This window comes from Rattus rattus, chromosome 1, assembly GCF_011064425.1.
Source record: "Rattus rattus isolate New Zealand chromosome 1, Rrattus_CSIRO_v1, whole genome shotgun sequence".
Lineage (NCBI taxonomy): Eukaryota > Metazoa > Chordata > Mammalia > Rodentia > Muridae > Rattus > Rattus rattus.
Genome location: NC_046154.1, coordinates 70,790,651 through 70,808,537, shown reverse-complemented (window position 1 = coordinate 70,808,537; position 17,887 = coordinate 70,790,651). Strand labels below are relative to the sequence as shown.

At 43.3% G+C, this 17,887-nt stretch overlaps 1 protein-coding gene across 3 annotated transcripts in view; it reads right to left on the bottom strand.

Annotated features, from left to right (window-relative positions):
- The window catches only part of Frem1 (FRAS1 related extracellular matrix 1), a 118,738-nt gene that overhangs the window by 20,959 nt on the left and 79,892 nt on the right, over positions 1 to 17,887 (bottom strand). For all 3 annotated transcript variants that reach the window (XM_032902365.1, XM_032902370.1, XM_032902378.1), the window contains exons 24-28: positions 16,039 to 16,450; positions 11,885 to 12,086; positions 10,882 to 11,026; positions 2,585 to 2,714; positions 331 to 403 (exon numbers count right to left, since the gene is read on the bottom strand). In XM_032902365.1, the coding sequence (XP_032758256.1) occupies positions 331 to 403; positions 2,585 to 2,714; positions 10,882 to 11,026; positions 11,885 to 12,086; positions 16,039 to 16,450 (962 nt within the window). The remainder of the gene's footprint in view (positions 1 to 330; positions 404 to 2,584; positions 2,715 to 10,881; positions 11,027 to 11,884; positions 12,087 to 16,038; positions 16,451 to 17,887) is intronic.

Genomic DNA, 17,887 nt, shown 5'->3' with positions numbered 1-17,887 from the left:
AAAATTCCTACTAAAATATGTGGATAATTAAATTAACATTCTATCATACTGATGTTGAAATTACTTTATCTTTCTGGGTTGTTTTGAGTATTTACTTTGATAATTTTTATGTTTGTCATTTGCAATACTTTTTTCTCAGTCTGAATAAATATTCGCTTGTAATAAGACTGTATATGAGAGCCGACTTCAGGCCAAACTCGTCTGTTGGGATGGTACGACTCCCTGATGATCCTCTAGTTGACTGAAATTGCATAATATCCGGTGTTCTCAGCAGTCTCCATAAGCAGATTGCTTATGGAACATGAAACAAACCATAAACACAAAACGTACCTGGGTCAAATTGAAGCAGTTTGGATGGAGTGACAGTAAAGTCTTTTCCAACTACAGCTGACACTTGGTTAACCTTAGTAGGAAAAAAAAAGTCATTTAAAAAATAAAAGTAAATATTCTACACTAGAGAAACGTTTACTCTCCCGACCCCCATACCAGGCTAAACTCATGGTCTCAAATCTGTTTTTAATGTTCGGTAAGATTTTTTAAATTATAATAAACCTTGGGTCCAGGCTCTGTCGCGTGCTTTTCCCCCTTTAAGTTAGCTGATCGGTTCTCCTTTTAAAGGTATCCAGTTATTGGAATAGTAGAATAAAGTTTACAACCTTATTGTTCTCTTTGTTATGAGCCCCATTTTATTCCATCCCCTCCCTTGATCATAAAATGGAGAAGGAAGAGGAGAAGGGAGAGGGAAAGTCAGGAAGACCAGAGAACTTGTGCACTGTTATCCTGCTCTGAGGACCTCTGCAATCCCCAGGGCACAGAGTTCCCTCAGGCCAGTCTAACCAAACAAGTCCCACTGTCCCTGCCTTGATGCACCCATCATCACCCTGCACCAGTTTTGGGACTGGCAGACCTGGTAAGCGCTCTGTGCAGGCAATCTACACCCAGGACCCACAGTTCTAGAGTCCTTGTTATGAAAGCTGTCAGAGGAAAAATTACCCTGCTCTAACTCGACTACTGACTGCTCCATTGGGTCCCTGATCCAGTTCTAAAATCCAAAGAGGCTTCCAAAATCATGATCTCAGATGCCCAAGGAGAACCTATGGGTCTGCTAAAAAAAAAAAAAATGTCCATGTCGAGCTCATAAAGGACCATGGAGTGAGACCCCAGGTAGTCGTTAATTTTTCATATATTTAAGATGTTGAACATGGTCAAGATGATGAAGAGGACAGAGGACACAACTTGAAGCTCTGAATGCCCATCTATTCCTGTGGTCTCTGACATTGTCTCTATTTCCAGCCAAGATGCTAATAGGTTAATGATTCTGTCTAGAAGCATGTTGCTTGAGAAGGGATTACCTCTTAGGCTTCCATTCGCTCTTTGTCTCCAGTGTTCAGTGCCAAGGCTCCCCCTGAACCAGCTTTTGCTGGGAAAAGGCAGCCCATTGTACACCTGCATCCACCATATGCTGGAAGTTACTTTTGTCTGCATGGTTCTCACATATGCAATTACCTAGTATTTACCACCACCGAGTTTACAGAATCCTATGTGGGAAAATCATGTCGGAGGCAAGGTGTTTGGAAAGACAGATCGGGTGAAGGGACACAATTCAACGAGGGCAAACAGCACAGGGCAAAGTGCACCTTCTCTCTCTTCTCAGTCAAGTAGTCCATAAGGTCTATGTAAGATGGCAGGTTATATACACCCTGTATCAAGCGGTCCCCAAGGCCTCAGGCACTATGCTTGAAGAAGGCCTGCACACTTAGCTGTCAGGATGATACAACTTTTAATGTAGACTCAAGTTCCAAATAAGTTTTTTCTACATGTCAAGGTGAGTGGTAATGTAGACCTAAACACTTCACTGAAATACATAGCACTCTCTGTGAAGGGCCAGGGGACTGTTAACAAAGCCACACAAGGCTTATTCTCTTCTTTCCCGTAGCCATTCCCTGGAGTTATGGGAAAGGCCAACTTTTCTACCTTGATGATAAAACGCCTGCAAGTCCACCAGACAGGGACCTCCATCCACTAGAAAGGTAGACAGTGAGTGAAGGGCTCAGGCTTAGGTCCACAGGGTTTGTGGCAATTTTAATTCAACGTAACTTCCACTAACAGAGACTCTACACTTGGGGTGACTGTCCCAAAGTGCCCTTCTACTTCTGCATGGCGTGGATGGATCTCAAGCTAGGCTTCGGTCTCCCATTCTACCTTATCCATTGAGGCATAGAAAGTGGTCCTGTTTCATTCACAGCTGGTGACTGCTTTAGGCATCTAATAGGAGCTGTGTGCACCATCCAAGGTGGAATTTCAGACAGACTTACTAAGTTAGATATTTCGCTCTGTGAAATCAAACTTGAAAGATAAAGAACGTGTAGAAATAGCCAGATTTCAAAACCAGTGGATTTTAAATATTCTCTAGGAATTCACTGAAAGACTGGGGGGCAAAGATGTTATATACTCTCTGTCATATAGTGATCTCCCCATCCCCCACGCACATACGGATTGTAGTTTCCTTGGCCACTCTTAATGTTTCTAAGAAGATCATCAAAGATGCTAACCAGAAACATTATTTGCATTTTAGAGTTGTTACCTCTATGCCCACATAGGCTGAGTCCATGGAATATCCCCTTCTGGTGACTTCCAAGGTCAGTAAGCCCACATTCTCACAGACCTCATATTCAGTCTGGGACCATTCAATATATGACCATTTCAGTTCCAATCTGTGAATTAAAAAAAAGGAGAAAAGTCATCCTTAGGTTCCCATGAGAATGTCCCTCAGTGTGGTCATACAGATGGGAGACAGCACTGAGTTCCATCCAATGGCAGTTTGGCTAATCCATGCCAATGACAGAAATCCCTCACAGTTATTTGGAATATTTGTTATGAGGAACTTCCTCATTTTCTTTTTTGATCATTATAATGCCCTCGTGAGGGAACAGAGAAAATGTTCTAAATTCTACTTCATAAATGAAGTAAGATTAAGAGAATTTCCAAATCCCACAGTTGTTAGCGATGAGGCAGAGGTTCAAATTTGAGTGTGTGTGTGTGTGTGTGTGTGTGTGTGTGTGTGTGTGTGTGTGAAGGGAAAGAAACCAGCAGGCATGAAGCTCAAGAGTCTATTCATTTTAGGAAGCTCTCTGAACCTGGGTTCACTTTAATGCACAGCCCTCCCCAGGGCGCGCTTAGGAATTTGAGTGTCTATATGCTTTGCTCCTAACTCCTACTCCTCCTTCTGTGCCTGTGAAAGAGACACAAAGGTGTGCAGCGTGGGTGCAGTCCTGGTCATCCCTCAGAGTCCACAGAAAAGTGGGACCCACTGCTGATGTCGGCATGTGCAGACGTTCAAGTCTCACACAGCCTGCACACATCCTTCTGTTTGCCTTACTTCATCTTTAGATGACGGATGATACCAAATGCAGTGTAGATCCTGTGTAAATAGCTGATTTACTATATTGTTTAGAGGTTAATGACAAGAAAGAGGGTCTGTCGGATGTAGATCGCTCCTGAGAGACACAGCCAGAATACAGCAAATACAGAGGCGAATGCCAGCAGCAAACCACTGAACTGAGAATAGGACCCCCGTTGAAGGAATCAGAGAATGAACTGGAAGAGCTTGAAGGGGCTCGAGACCCCATATGTACAACAATGCCAACCAACCAGAGCTTCCAGGGACTAAGCCACTACCTAAAGACTATACATGGACTGACCCTGGACTCTGACCTCATAGGTAGCAATGAATATTCTAGTAAGAGCACCAGTGGAAGGGGAAGCCCTGGGTCCTGCTAAGACTGAACCCACAGTGAACTAGACTGTCGGGGAGAGGGCGGCAATGGGGGAGGGTGGGAGGGAACACCCATAAGGAAGGGGGGAGGGAAGGGATGTTTGCCCGAAACCGGAAAGGAATAACACTTAAATGTACATAAAGAAATACTCAAGTTAATAAAAAAAAAAAAAAAGAAAGAAAGAAAGAGGGTCTGTGCACTCAGCATGACATAATTCTGTAATAAATAATTCCGGATTATGATTGGTTATATCCACAAGACTCCTGCGACACAGAGGGCTAACTGTATATATCTGAATATGATTCATAAGTAGTCCTGATATACCATGAATAAATCTGGCTTTTGATGGAAACTGTCATATTTAATGGTTGTCATCTGAAGAATTTAGAAAGACTAAGATCAGAAAGGTTCACCAACTAGTTCATCATCCTTGTTAGGGGGGTCACATTATACAAAGTTTACCAATAAAATAAATCCAGTAGCACTGGCTTGTCAAACATAATGGTCTGGGGTGGACTGACACTGCAGCGTAGACTTACTACAGGGGCCCACGATAAAATATGCACATTGGACACATCCATGTTTATTCCATAGTTATAAAACATTGTTACTTCATACTGGATATCATAAAAATGACCTGAAATGCATTATTATATTAAGAAATTGATTCATTCACTGGTATTTGATGCAACAGAATTTAAGTCTAGCATGAAATAAATCAAAAGATTAAAAAAGTAACTATGCTTGAAGCATAATAAAATAATAGTTGATATGGTCAATTCAAATGCCAATAAAAATGACAAGTTGCAAAGAATTCCCAAAGGATCCAGGTAAACAAGAAAGCAAAAAAGTTATTCAGGGAGAAGACAGTGGAATAAATTGGGAAACTGGTGTACCTGGATGGATTTGAGCTAAGTCTCCTAAGAGTCAAGTGAGTTCCAAATCTGAGTTGTACAGTTCTACCCATTGCTTATAGTAAGCATTATATCGATGTCACCATACAGACCCCACAGCCTTCCTCTCTAACACTCAGTGCAATGTGCTTGCTGATCTAAAGAAAGGAACGATGTAGAGGACTGTTCATGCTAAAGCACGAAGAGTCTCAGTGTTGGGAATGTGTATGTGTAATTCCAAGATGAACCTTCTGAAGTAGCACGATGCCTGTAGGTTAAGACTGTCACCAAACAATGTCCTATATTTACTTTTCTGAAAACTAATCACTATAAATAATAATAATCTGTTGAAAAGCTATGAAACTTAACCCAGGCTATAGGTTTTCCAGAAAAACTATTTTTAAAATAAAACCTCCTATACCCACAGGGTAAGTACAATGTGTTCTGACTGTGGATTCTCTTTTGCAGTAATGTATTTGCAATGCTCCTTCTATTCTTAAAATCTATGCAAATACCAGAGGGGAAAAATGAAATGAGGTAGCCAACCGCTTTGGAATTCTTCCTGTAAGAATCCACACGACCGGGATTAGGTAGACATTCAGATGTAGGAACCAGTAAGGACACTCTGCAAGTCCTGTGTATGTAGGCATTGTGCAGATAAGGTTGGATCGGTGTCTTCACATCTAAGGGACCCTCTTCTTACTATTGAGTACAGTGCATTCTGTGGGCAGAGACGTTGGTTAACAATGTGTGTGAACACATCTGATGAACCTTTTAACTGGATGGGAAGGAGCTCTGAGGTCAGGGCTTCACCTCACACTGTGGATGTCAGAGTCAAGTATTCTTTGCTGTGGAGTGACAGTCAGGAAACCGAAAGGCATATCAGCACCTTCGATCTCTCTCACAGTGGACGTAGTTTTGTACTTTGCCCTGCTGACAGCCGTCAGAACTATGTCTAGACTTTTCAGATGACCCCTGGGAGGAAAGACACCTTCAGCTGAGAGCTACCAGTCTGGAGATGCTCAGCACAGCAGAGGAATTCTTCTAAGTGAAGGGTAAATTTTGGTCTTCAAGAACTACATTTAGAAACAGAAGACATTGAAGCCAGATTAGCTGGTCCCTCTGCCTCTCAGTAACTTGAAGTAGTCAGACAGGCAAAAAAAAAAAAAAAAAAGATGTGGACATCGACATCTCATTTCTCATTGCAGATTCTTTGCCAAAGTTTCATTTTCTTCAATCACCCTTGTCCTGGTTTATGCCTTCATGCCCAGCACACTGTCTGGATCTTTTTGACACTAAGCGTGCTCCATGGAGCAGCCTTTGCCTCTCCATGTACGGCAACTCAACTTGCCCAGTCTGGAAGACAGAAAACAGCAGAGGACCCAGCAACTATCTGTTCCCTGTGCCGATTCCCCAGCTGAGACGTCCTTTCCCAGAATCATTAGCGTCTTTTATATGCCTTGAAAATAATTCTCACATGTTCTTTATAACCCCAGCTTACTCTGAACCTCTCTAACCATCCATTATTCTGACCTTGTTAGAAAGATGTCAAGAGAAGTTTCATCAGCAAAACACTGTTTCTTTTTTTTCCTGATCTTCCGATGTGTGATTCCTTTCTTTTTTAAAAAAATTTTTTTTGATTAACTATTTTATTTATTTACATTCTAAATGTTGCCCCCCTTCCTGGTCCTCCCTCCATGAGTGCTTCACCCCATCCCCCTCCCCTTTGCTTGTGAGAGGGTGCTCCCCCACCCACCCATACACTCCCACCTCACCCTGCTAGAATCCCCCTTCCCTGGGGCATGGGGTTTCTACAGGATTAAGAGCATCCTTTTTCCATGGAGGCCAGACAAGGCAGTCCTCTGCTACATATGTCATGGGGGCCACGGACCAGCCCAGCCCATGTCTGCTCTAAAGCATGTTTTCTTAACTGGGTATGTATGTTATTCTCTGAGGCATATTATAGTTCTCAACACCACATACATCTGGAGACACCGTTGGTGTCACAAGTAGCAGAAGGGTGGTCCAGGCATTTGGTGGGTGGAGCTCGGATGCTGCTTGGCAGCTGTGCTAGGACATTGGCCTATGGCAAAGAATTCTGCTTTCCTACACGACAAAAGCGTTGTCGATGGCGAGAGAGCCTGTCCTATAATTTTTTTTTAAAAAAAAATCGTGCTTTTGGCATTTTACTTTGTAGCTATTTGACTCATGTATACAGAGGAGCAGCAAAGGGAGAGAAACACTCGGGGTTAGAACATCAGTTTGGGATCTGGGTCAGCAATCTAGGTTAACAACAGTGCTGTAGCCTCTTTGTGCCTCAGTTTCCTCACTCCTCAAAGCACACTTGAGGCAAGCCATACTTCAAAGGAGTTAACGAGCATCCACGAGTGCTCGTCAAGTGAGGCGAGCTTCTCAGTAGCGGGTTTCAGAGAAGTTAACATGGTGATTAGGCCATTATTCCCAGAATTAGATTGTCACTTAAAATCAAGTAGCATCTGACTTCAGAAAAATTGAAATGCTAAACTATATTTTTTCTAATCATTCTGAGGTTTATCAATTCTGAGATGGAGCCATTAAGCCTGATAACCTCAGACTTTGAACACCTGTGTTTCCCAGTTTTCATTTTCTCTTGATAATGGGGAGTGGTTAGCCCAGAGGCGGCGCAGTGAGTGGAGCAAACAAACCCTTTGGAGTCCAGCACACCTCGCAAGCATTCATTAGTGTGGGGATGCGGTCAGTTCTTCTGGCTCCCTGGGCTTCCATTTTCATTAGCGTAAAATGAGGAGAATTACACTCATGTCAAATCATTAAAATTAAAATGAGTTAATGTGTACAAAGCACCTGTACACAGTGGGTGCCTAATACGTGCCATTTTCTTTGCCTTCCTCTGTGCTTTCTGCTGCTCTAGACTGTGGCTAAGCATGCTAACTTGGGGCTGTAGACAACGGGCAGCCATCAGTGAACAAACGGCTTCAACCTCTCCCCTTACAAGGTGTTTCATAAAAGCAGTTTAAAGTTTGCCTGATAGAAATTTCTTTCTTTTTACACTTCTTTTGACTTTTCTCTTCTGAGGCCAAGAGTGAGTAATAGAACAGCTGGTTGCAGTTGCCAGAGAGGACAAGAATCAGTGATCAGAGAAAACATTGAATGCGAAGGGCCATGGGGTCCAACTCTTACTTTGAAGTTAACTCTCTCTCTCTCTCTCTCTCTCTCTCTCTCTCTCTCTGTGTGTGTGTGTGTGTGTGTGTGTGTGTGTGTGTGTCTCCCCCTCTCTCTCATAAAGAAGTCCACAGGGAACATGTACAATTACATTGGAGTACATTGGCTTCATTCTCTGGTCTACAAAGATGTTTTCAGTGAGTGCTGTGGGCCCTGTGTGTCTTGGTTAGGCTCTGTAGATCATTCGGACAGTCAAGTTGAGCCAGAGAGCAGAGCAAGCTTGTGGGTGAGTCATGCCAGGGCAGAGCTGGTAAGAGCCGTGCTCTCTGAGATCCGGACGCCAGCTCTCACATTTGGCGGCCGCTCTTCCACTGGCACAGACATAGGTACTTCAACACACGGAGTTGAATTTCCTGATTGTCTTTGCAGGACTGTGCTCTTAAGCACCTAACCCGTTGCCTAGAATTCAGGCACTTAGCCAAATCTAAATCTTGAGGCAAACATCCATGGACTTCAGTGTTGTAGAATAGCTTCCATGTATGTCTTCCAATTGCACTCGGTAGCAAGTTGTTACCTGCACTAACCTGGAGGGGGTCTCTGTGGCCGGTTAAACTGAGGCTGTTACATAGTGAACCCTCCCACAGATCCTCTCTAGCATGACCAGCCTGATGAGTTTTGATGTGACTAAACATTCACCAACTAGCCAGCTGCTGGTAACTTGATTAACCTCACCCAGACCAAACTTTCCTGTGTTCGATGCAATAGAACGTCTATTGATCCCTCAGAACTAATAATGCATAGAAATCACAGAAGCAAAGCACAGTGTTTAGCTTATTAGGAATAACTGTATGGTCGTTTGCTTTGTGAATAACCCTAAAATCAATATCTAATCACAGATAGGCTTTCATCCACCAAATATTTCAGGATATGTCTTCAAACGGTCCATTCAATTCGTATAAATATTGAGGGGAATTAACACTAGCAGTAAGGACCCCCAAGACGCATTTGCTTGGAACTGAAATACAAGATTCTTCCACACAAAACAAAACAAAACCCTGTCTGCTTGGACACAACTATTCCACTCAAATACCAAGACAAATGCAGAGAAATTCCTACTTCCCTGCACCCACTCAAAAGAAAATAGCATACATGTAAAGATCAAATCTGAGTTGTTTTTGTATTATCTGTCCAGGCGTCTTTCCTCACTGGTTCTAGCCATTTCCAGATGATAGGGCCATCTCCAGCATGAACCTGTAGGAAGAGAGCTCTGCACCAGGATGCCTGTGCCGGTCTAAGCCAACCTCCACAGAAGCCATAGCTCTGTTAACTGCATGACGTACTCTCCTGTGACTTGCAATAAGAACTTTCGTGGTTACCTAAAAACATAAAGCAGCTCCATGGAGGAATGTCCTCGCTAACAATAAGACATGTGCAGGGTACGTGTGTGAGGAAACATAGCGCCATTGCTGGGGGAATTCTGTCACCCGCACCATGCTGGCTGGCACACGGAAGGCCAAAGGTTTGCACTCACTTGGGGGCAAACCTGATTGATACTGTGCATTTCAGCAGAGTCACTTTTAAAAGACTATAAGGCAGAGTGAAGCCAACCTGTTAATATTTTTAGAATGTAGCTAACTATTTTTCTTGAAAATAACTTTTTTCCTTCCTTCCTTCCTTCCTTCCTTCCTTCCTTCCTTCCTTCCTTCCTTTCTTTCTTTCTTTCTTTCTTTCTTTCTTTCTTTCTTTCTTTCTTTCTTTCTTTCCTTCTTTCTTTCCTTCTTTCCTTCTTTCATTCTTTAGACTGTGAATCACTTCCCTTAAGCAGAATGGGTGGGGGCATTTGTTTTAGTTTATAGCTTCAGGATTTTAAATGCAGGTAACTGGTCTTCCTTATTCGAACCTATTCCCTAACACCCAGTGCTGTGAGCCTGACATACAGTAGCCACGGGACCAACGTCTGTGGGGTTATTTAATAGCAAGGAAGCAACATCAGAAGGTTTTTCTAAGACTGGATGCCCCGTTTTTTGCTAACAATGACTATAGCACCCTCTGCTGGCAGATGGTGAAACTACACTACAGAACGAGGAAAAGAAAAAAACAGCACTGAGAACATTTTCTCAGAGTTTCTCTTCCTGGTCCACATGTCTACACAGAGGGAGCATAGTAGGGCTGTGCTCGTTTATGTTATTTTATATGTCTTGGACATGGTGTATACAAAATTTACAACAAATTAACTCTTCTCTGAGGCGTCTGGGAAAGGCAGTAAATAACGAAAACTAATGCAGCACAAGAACTGGACGGATGGACCTTCATTGTGACCATCTGTCAGCCAGTAAATTATTCAAGGTCTATATCCAAGAAGCATCTGGAAAGGAGGCACAGTCACGGGAATTATCCTGCTCTGTTAATCTTGTTAATATTGCAGATTTGTTCTTGTTATGGCGAGGATCCTACATCATATATATTTGTACTTAAAAATATCATTTAATATCCCCCTGAGTCTATTTTTGTTTGTACCGTCTTCTTCTTGCCTATAAGGCTTGTTAGGTTATTTTCCTTCTTTCTTTTTTGTAAGAAAGAATATATTTGGCTGCTCCTTCCTACTTCATCCCACCCCCACCTCCGTCCCCACCCGCCCCATGGTTCAGAAGCCGGTGGTGACTAAGGCAGTCTTAGAGTGACCTCTGGCTGCAGCGTGTACACACAGGCTTTGAGCTCAGTCCTGAAAGCCCTCCAACAGCGTCTTCCCGGCGTGCAAAGGAGGATATACTAACAAGCATAGTAAAAATGATGCTGCTTGCCTCACCTTTCAGTGTCCTTACCATCTGGAAACGGCTTTCCCACCACCTAGAAACAATACATCAGAAATCCCCTCTCCAAAATAAACTGTATGAGTCTATGAAATAGTCCATCAGTTTACCCTGCTCATTGTAAATATCTACCCTGTAAACATTTACCCTACGAATGGTGAAAGACCTGGTTTGGGAAAAATTATTTCACGTTCTTATTCGGATGAACACGATGTGTAGAACCAGTGACTAATCGGAAGTTACCTCTGGGGAGGGGCAGTGTTCCCTGTGGGGTCCATGGCCTGAAATTCCAGGATATCTGAATTCACGTGCAAAGAAGGGTTTATGATATAAAGGATGGTCTTGCGGCTCAAGTCCTTCTGGCTAAATTGCTCGTGGATGAATTCACCTGCAAGCAAGAAATAGATTATCTCGTGGGTGATGAAATCAAACATCACTTGAGAATTGATAAAAACCACACTGCTGTTTTGTTTGAAACAGATTTAAGGATCAGTGCTGGGATTCTATTCAGCCTTGCCTAGCATGCATGGAACACACCCCAAATCCTGCATGGCGGCATACACCTGGAATCCTAACACTTGGAATATCAAATTTGAGGCCAGCCTGGGCTACCTGAGACCTTATGTTTTTTTTAAAGCCATAGTCCATTTAAAGAAAATTAACATGATTGCATCTATGTTCAAGATTCAAATTTGATGGACTCAAATTTATCTTTAAATTTGCTTTGCTTTAGAGATATTTGCTAAAGAGAAAGGAAACATTGATTTAATAAAACTTGTCACCTCTGCCATTCTGTTTAATGAGGTGTTGTGATCATTGCCTTCCTGAAGCAGAAATAATATAAAATTTAGCAAAACCATTAGGGGTAAAAAACAGACATTTAAAATAAAAAGGAGCTGATATAATTGAGGATTCATACTAGGAGAAAGAACTTAGTCTCAAATATTGATCTCCCCCGGCACTGTGTTCTGAATATAAAAGAACACGAAAACAACACAAAACAAAACAACAAGTCTGTGAAGAGTTAGCTGCTGTGTCGGGAACTTTCCTCCTTACCAGGATGGATTAGAAGATTCAGCTTCAAAGCCCTATTAGCGACCATATTGATTTATAAACTGAGTCTATCAGCAAGCCCTAGGGAGCGCTCTCCAAACGGGCCTGCCTGCGCTTAATTGAGTTCCTCTTTGGCCCTGCCAGCAACTAGTAGTTTAAAAGGAGGGATTACAGGGGTTGAGAGGGAAAGTACCTGTTGTCGTGTTCTCCAGACGTCCATGCAATGGGCCTCGTAAAATCTTAAAGATGATCTGGTCATCCTCTGTGTCAGGGTCAGATGCCTTCAGCACATGGGAAGTGATGTAAATCCCATAGCAGCCATTTTTCAAGAGCCCCACTTGAGAAGGGGAGTGCAAGCGTGTGATCCGAGGTGCCTTCTTATCCAGCTGGTCCACCTGAAGCATCAATGGAGCGTTACAGAAGGACTTCTCTCCCTGTGCTACACGGGGTTCAACAATGGGGAGCTCCTCAATTTACGGATTACTTGAAGTCCTTATCTGTTGATTTCTGCTAAAGCCTGTCTTGTCCATCCTGCCCTAACAAATACAGAGACGAGGGCAGAGGCTTACTTTCCACCATAAACCTTCACCCAGATTTATGATGTCTCGGGTTTGATTTCCCTTATAATATTAGCTTTATATAAGGAAATGCTGTATCTTCCCACCCAATGCCCACTCTTGCACATGGCATGATGCCTGAACCATGGCAGAAGCACACGGAAGATGCTAGAAACGACCCAAGAATTACACGGCAAGTTTAATGTTAGCACCACAGAAAGATTTGCTGTGTTTAATGAACTACATAAAGAGAATCCTAGGTATTTACATATGTCAAAGACCTTTTCCACAGGCCTTTGCCCAAATGCCAAAAGTGTTGAATAGAAAAATTGAAATAGTTTACCATAAAAATTACAAAAGTGATTATCATTAGGCTATGAATTATTCTACTAAGGCTGAAGACCGTGGACTCAATAAATGGACTAGATATTTAAGGGTAGTGGATTGGGTAAGGCTGTGGGGACAAGTTGACTAGCCAGATGAGCTGAACTAGCAAGTCCTATGTTCAACAAGAGAGACCCACAAACATGATTCCACATTTGTAACCATGCATGCACACACACCACACGCATACACATGCGAAAAAAGGTGTGTCTATGGTTTCTGAATTTATTGTAGATGATTATTAAAACATCTTAGTGAATTTGGATCTGAATATTGTATGCTGGGACTTCCAGCACTTCAAGGCTGGTGGAATGTGGGGTGTGAATTTCCTGATGATCTCTGGGAAGAGAACCTCCCAGAGTCATGGTGGCACGAAAGAGGGAAAAGGAAACTATGCTAAGCTATACTAGGATCCTCCCAAACTCAAGATGGCTGGAGGGAGGGTTGTGGTTTTTACTTTGTTGTTATGCTTCTCTTATAAACCCAAGTGTTACAAAAGTAATGAAGATCTGTTGTGGTCAATGTTTTTTAAAAATGTCTCACTACACAAACTCTAGGCACATTGGTCCCTGTTGTGCCTCTGGCCATGGTGTGATCAGATATATTACATTTTGCTTCATCAAAAGCAGGTCGTTGACTTGGTATACCAGAAGGTTTAAAACATTACAGGGGAAGACATTTTATTTTTAAGAAAGGCTCTGTCTATCTTACAATAACTTAAGGTGTATTTAGTGAAAATCCTCCCAGACGTGTCAGTCCCAGAGAGTAATGGTAGATCCCTTTGTCTCCACACAAGCCTTGTCCCCTTCACAGGAGGATTGCATATTGTGACCATCTTGGGTATGTGTGATTTCCCACAGAATGAAGGTCATGTGTGCCTGCTGCTATTGATCAACCACACCTTATCTATCTATCTATCTATCTATCTATCTATCTATCTATCTATCTATCATTTTTAGTTCTTCATCCTGTAGCTTTTCCATTAATTACTCACGGTTATTTTTAGAACCACACAGAACCTGTTGGTCCATGCTTGAGTTACTTACCTCGGTCAGTGTGTTATTATTTGGTAGCAGTCAATAAATACTGTGTTGTTTTGACAAAACAACTCTAGAAAGCAAGACATTGGGAGTGTCTTCTCTCTTACATTGCTGGCAGGGCCAGCTGCCTCATAGGACACTGCTTGATCTCTCTGCTCTGAGAGACCAGGTGTTCAAAGAAATTTGGGAACAAAAAACTTAGGTTTTCCCTGGAAGTGTTTAACACAAGATTGGTTTGTTTGCACAAGGGATATCTTACATTCGTGATGAAAACTAAGGTTTATCAAACCCAACAGACAACGTCTGCAACTTCAAAGAGCGAACAAACTCTTGGACTAGCTTTACTGTTAGAAGAAACTCTATGGTGGAGAGATCTGTTTTAGTTCTAGCACATTCTCTCTACTCCACCCCCATTTCCATTTCTGGAGTACAGGAAGCAGCTGTGTCTGCATGTAGAATTTGTAACTCTTTGAAACTTTCAGGAAATAAATCCAGAAAAGCATTTTTCAGTAGACACTGCCATGCCTGAGTATTAATGACATCAACACCATCTCCCCAAGTATCTACAGCCTTCACAGTGCCAAAGACTCTTCCACACCCAGAAAGCCTGAAGGTTAATTCTGTGACAAGTGTTCTAGGCCATAGGCCTGGATCAACTGGCTAATGTAGACTGCGTGAGCCTTGTCCAGTCCACTGCCAGTCCAAGGAGAGAAGACTGGGCTTCTCCCAAAGGAATAAGAGCTTTGTCTCTCTCACCTTTTTATTTCCAAGGCTACAGCATGACGTTGGCTGCAAGTTTTAGTCTACTGGCTTGCTTGCACAATACATCTTGAGCATGCCGAGGTCTATAGTAGCCTGAGGCAATGTCTAAATCGCCTTGTGCCCGTGTGCCTCTCTGTCTCTCACAGACATACACTTTCTGTCTCCTACATTCTATCGATCTGTATCGTCTATCCACATGGATATATGGATAATGTACACAGAGGCTAAAGAACAAGGAGAAAATAGTATCTCACTAATCAGAGGGTGTCCTGAAGGAGAGACAAAATCCCTTCTTTGTTGGTGTTGGTTGAAGTGTGCGGAACAGGGTGAACTCCATCCAAGAAGAGTACGCGTTCTGAGCGCCAGAACATACTTGATGTGTTTTGACTGGAAGATGCAAAACACTCTGCCCTCCAAGAATTGTTGAGCATCTACAAATGCGGCCGTATGGAGCCATAGGAAGGACACAGAATTTGGAATCAAACAGACTTGACGTCTTTGATCAAATTATTTAACTTCTGATACTCGGTTTCTTCGTGTATAAAAACGGAGACAATAAAACCTACCACATAAAATGTTTATGAGAATCAAATGAGATTTATGCAAAGCAGCTCTGGTCTTCAGAGAACCATTTTAAAAGCATGCAAAGCATATAAGAACCAGAGGAAAGGACTGTAAAGAAGGATGTGTAGATACGACAGGGCCACAGCACTCGTGAGTGCCGGGCAGTTGGTAATATGCACAAGAATGGGCCATCCACATTTCATCACGGGTCTGGGAGGGACCACAAAACTAGCTCCGCCACTGCTCCCTGAAGTCCTATTGGCCGCTAGTTAATGGTTGCTAGAGGAGAGAGCATTGTTTTCTTCAGTGATGTAGCTGTTGGTCCGCTCTTCGTGCTCCGGTGAATAAACTTACATGAGCAACACTAATCAAACTCAGCGGGCCTCACACACACAAAGAAGATGTTGGAGAATAGTTTCAGTGCGGAGGGGAAGGGGATGAATGGGAGAACGGGGAATGGGGATAATTAAGACCCATTATACAGTTTATATATTAAACTGTCTAGGAATTAAGAGTGGAGAAAAGGTGTCTGTAGCTGTTGCTACTGTAGGCGCCACCATCAGCTCCTGGGTGACACTGCTGCAGCCTTGTAAGTTACCATGCCAGGAGATGACATCTCTGACTAAGCAGAATCCTCAAGGCACGATTGTGATTACAAACGTCTAGTGCGTACCTCAAATATGTCTCAGGCAATGTGTGAGCGCCTCGGATAACCTAATCTTGTTTAGTGCCACCACAGTCTGCAGGCACGCTTGTCAAAAATTGGGAGGTGTGGTAGTTTGAAGGAGAACGGTCTCATAGGCTTGTATATTTGAGTGCTTAGTCCCCAGCTGGTGGACTGTTTAGGAAGGATTAGGAGGTGTGTCTTCGTTGGAGGTGTGAGCTTGGAGGATTCAAAAGTCTATGCCAGATCCTGTCTTACTCTCCCTGTCATGGGCTTGTGAGTCAGGATGTAAGCTCAGCTACTGCCTCAGGACCACGCCTCCCGGCTGCCATGCTCACCACGGTGATGACACAAACCATGTGTCTGCCATACTTGCCTGGATAGTGAAGAGAACGGGCTCTTTCTGAACTTTCCCATGCACAACGAAGCCTTGGTTCTTCCTGTCTGTGGCCAGGAAAGTAAAGCAGTCCTCCTGGGCACCGCCTCCTGCGTGCTGGTAGGCCACAACCCTGCTGTCCACATCTCGCTGGGTGAAATTGTCCTGAAGTACTTTCCCTCTCAGGTAGAGGTACCCGTGGCGCGGGAGCTGGGCCAGAAAGAAGGTTAGATTCTCTGGAGGTGTGTCGGGGTCAGTCAGCTGAAGGTGATCCGTGGACAGCAGGCCCATGGCCCCTTCCACTAGCCTCAGCCTTCGGTTTCTGGTCAGCACAGGCAAGGCACTGTCCACACTCTGCAGTGTGATCTCAAACACCCCCTGCTGGGTCTGCAGTCCATTGCTGATGGTAAATCTGGCAAAGAGAGGCAAGGCAGTCTTCAGCATGGGCTCTTGTGTCCCCATCGACTGGAATGAAATGATAACACACACACCTTTACTACAGGACACACCACATTGAGACTCAAAGGAAAAGCGGGGATGGGATTCCTGAGGAATGTCCTTCTCTTATTAAACCAGCTGCTAGGCAATATACACATTGGCCATGCTACCTCTAAGAGTATTTTCCCAACACCATTAATGCCCTTTCTATGATGAAGGCAGGTTCAGTGTAATCTTTTACCTCAAACAGGAATTTCCTGTCTGTCTGGACCCATCGCGTGAGTACCTAGTGTGTGCTCAGATCGTTTTAATATTGCAATAATATATTTTCATGGAATGTAGAAAACAGAACTTTAAACACTACAGTATGATGAGACACTGAATAGGATAATTTAGTCTAATTTGTATATTTTATGCTTTTTCCAGTAATGGGTGTTGAATTCAGAGTGCTAGTCTAATGCTCTACCACTGTGTTATACTCCCAAACATCTGTCTCTGTCTGTCTGTCTGTCTGCCTGCCCCCCCCGTGTGTGTGTGTGTGTGTGTGTGTGTGTGTGTGTGTGTGCATGCCACAACACATGTGCAAAGTCAGAATTAACTGTTTTCTTCAGTGATTCAGCTGTTGGTATGTTTCTCAAGCTCCGGTCAATAACCTTATTGGAGCAACCCTAATGAAGGAGTAAGAATATATGGAGTATGTTTATTCTGGTGTAAAAAATTGTAATAGTATATTTTACTGGAACATTAAATCACATAAAAAAAAACCCTCTCTTTTAACTAGGGAAAGTGTGGCGTTTATTTTACAAATACGGCATATTCGACCAGAATTGGCCCTTGTGCTCTAGGATTTGAGGAGAGACGATTTACTTCTGAAGCCAGACTGTGAACAGCCTTCCTGGGGCAAAGGTCTCAGGGAAAAGCATACTTAGCAAAGAGTCCAGGGAGCTAGGCTTGGCTGAGTACAGTTTTGCTTTGAAGATTATGCCAAAAGGTTTTGTTTGATAATTTCACACATGCTCAAATCTATCCCCTTCTCCTCTTTCTCCTCCAATTTTCCCACTATCTCTCTACTACTTTTCTCTCCCAACTTCATGTGCTACCTTTTTTTAAACTAAGTTCACTGAATGCTACCTGTATGTGCACGGGTGTAGGACAGCCTGCTAAAGAATGGGGCGATCTTGGGTTCCTTAGCTGGGGGTGTGGCACTACTTGAGCCCCTCCCCTCCCCATCTATGCTGCTATCTCGGCTGGTTTGGTCTTAATGCCTTCAGTCACGCTGCTGTGAGCGCATCTCTGCAATGGCCCTGCCATGTCTGGCAAATGGTGTTTTCTTGCCATTGTCCCACCATGGCCAGCTCTCACCATCTTTCTGCCCCGTGCTGTGAGGGTGAGGCCCAAGCTGTAGGGTGAG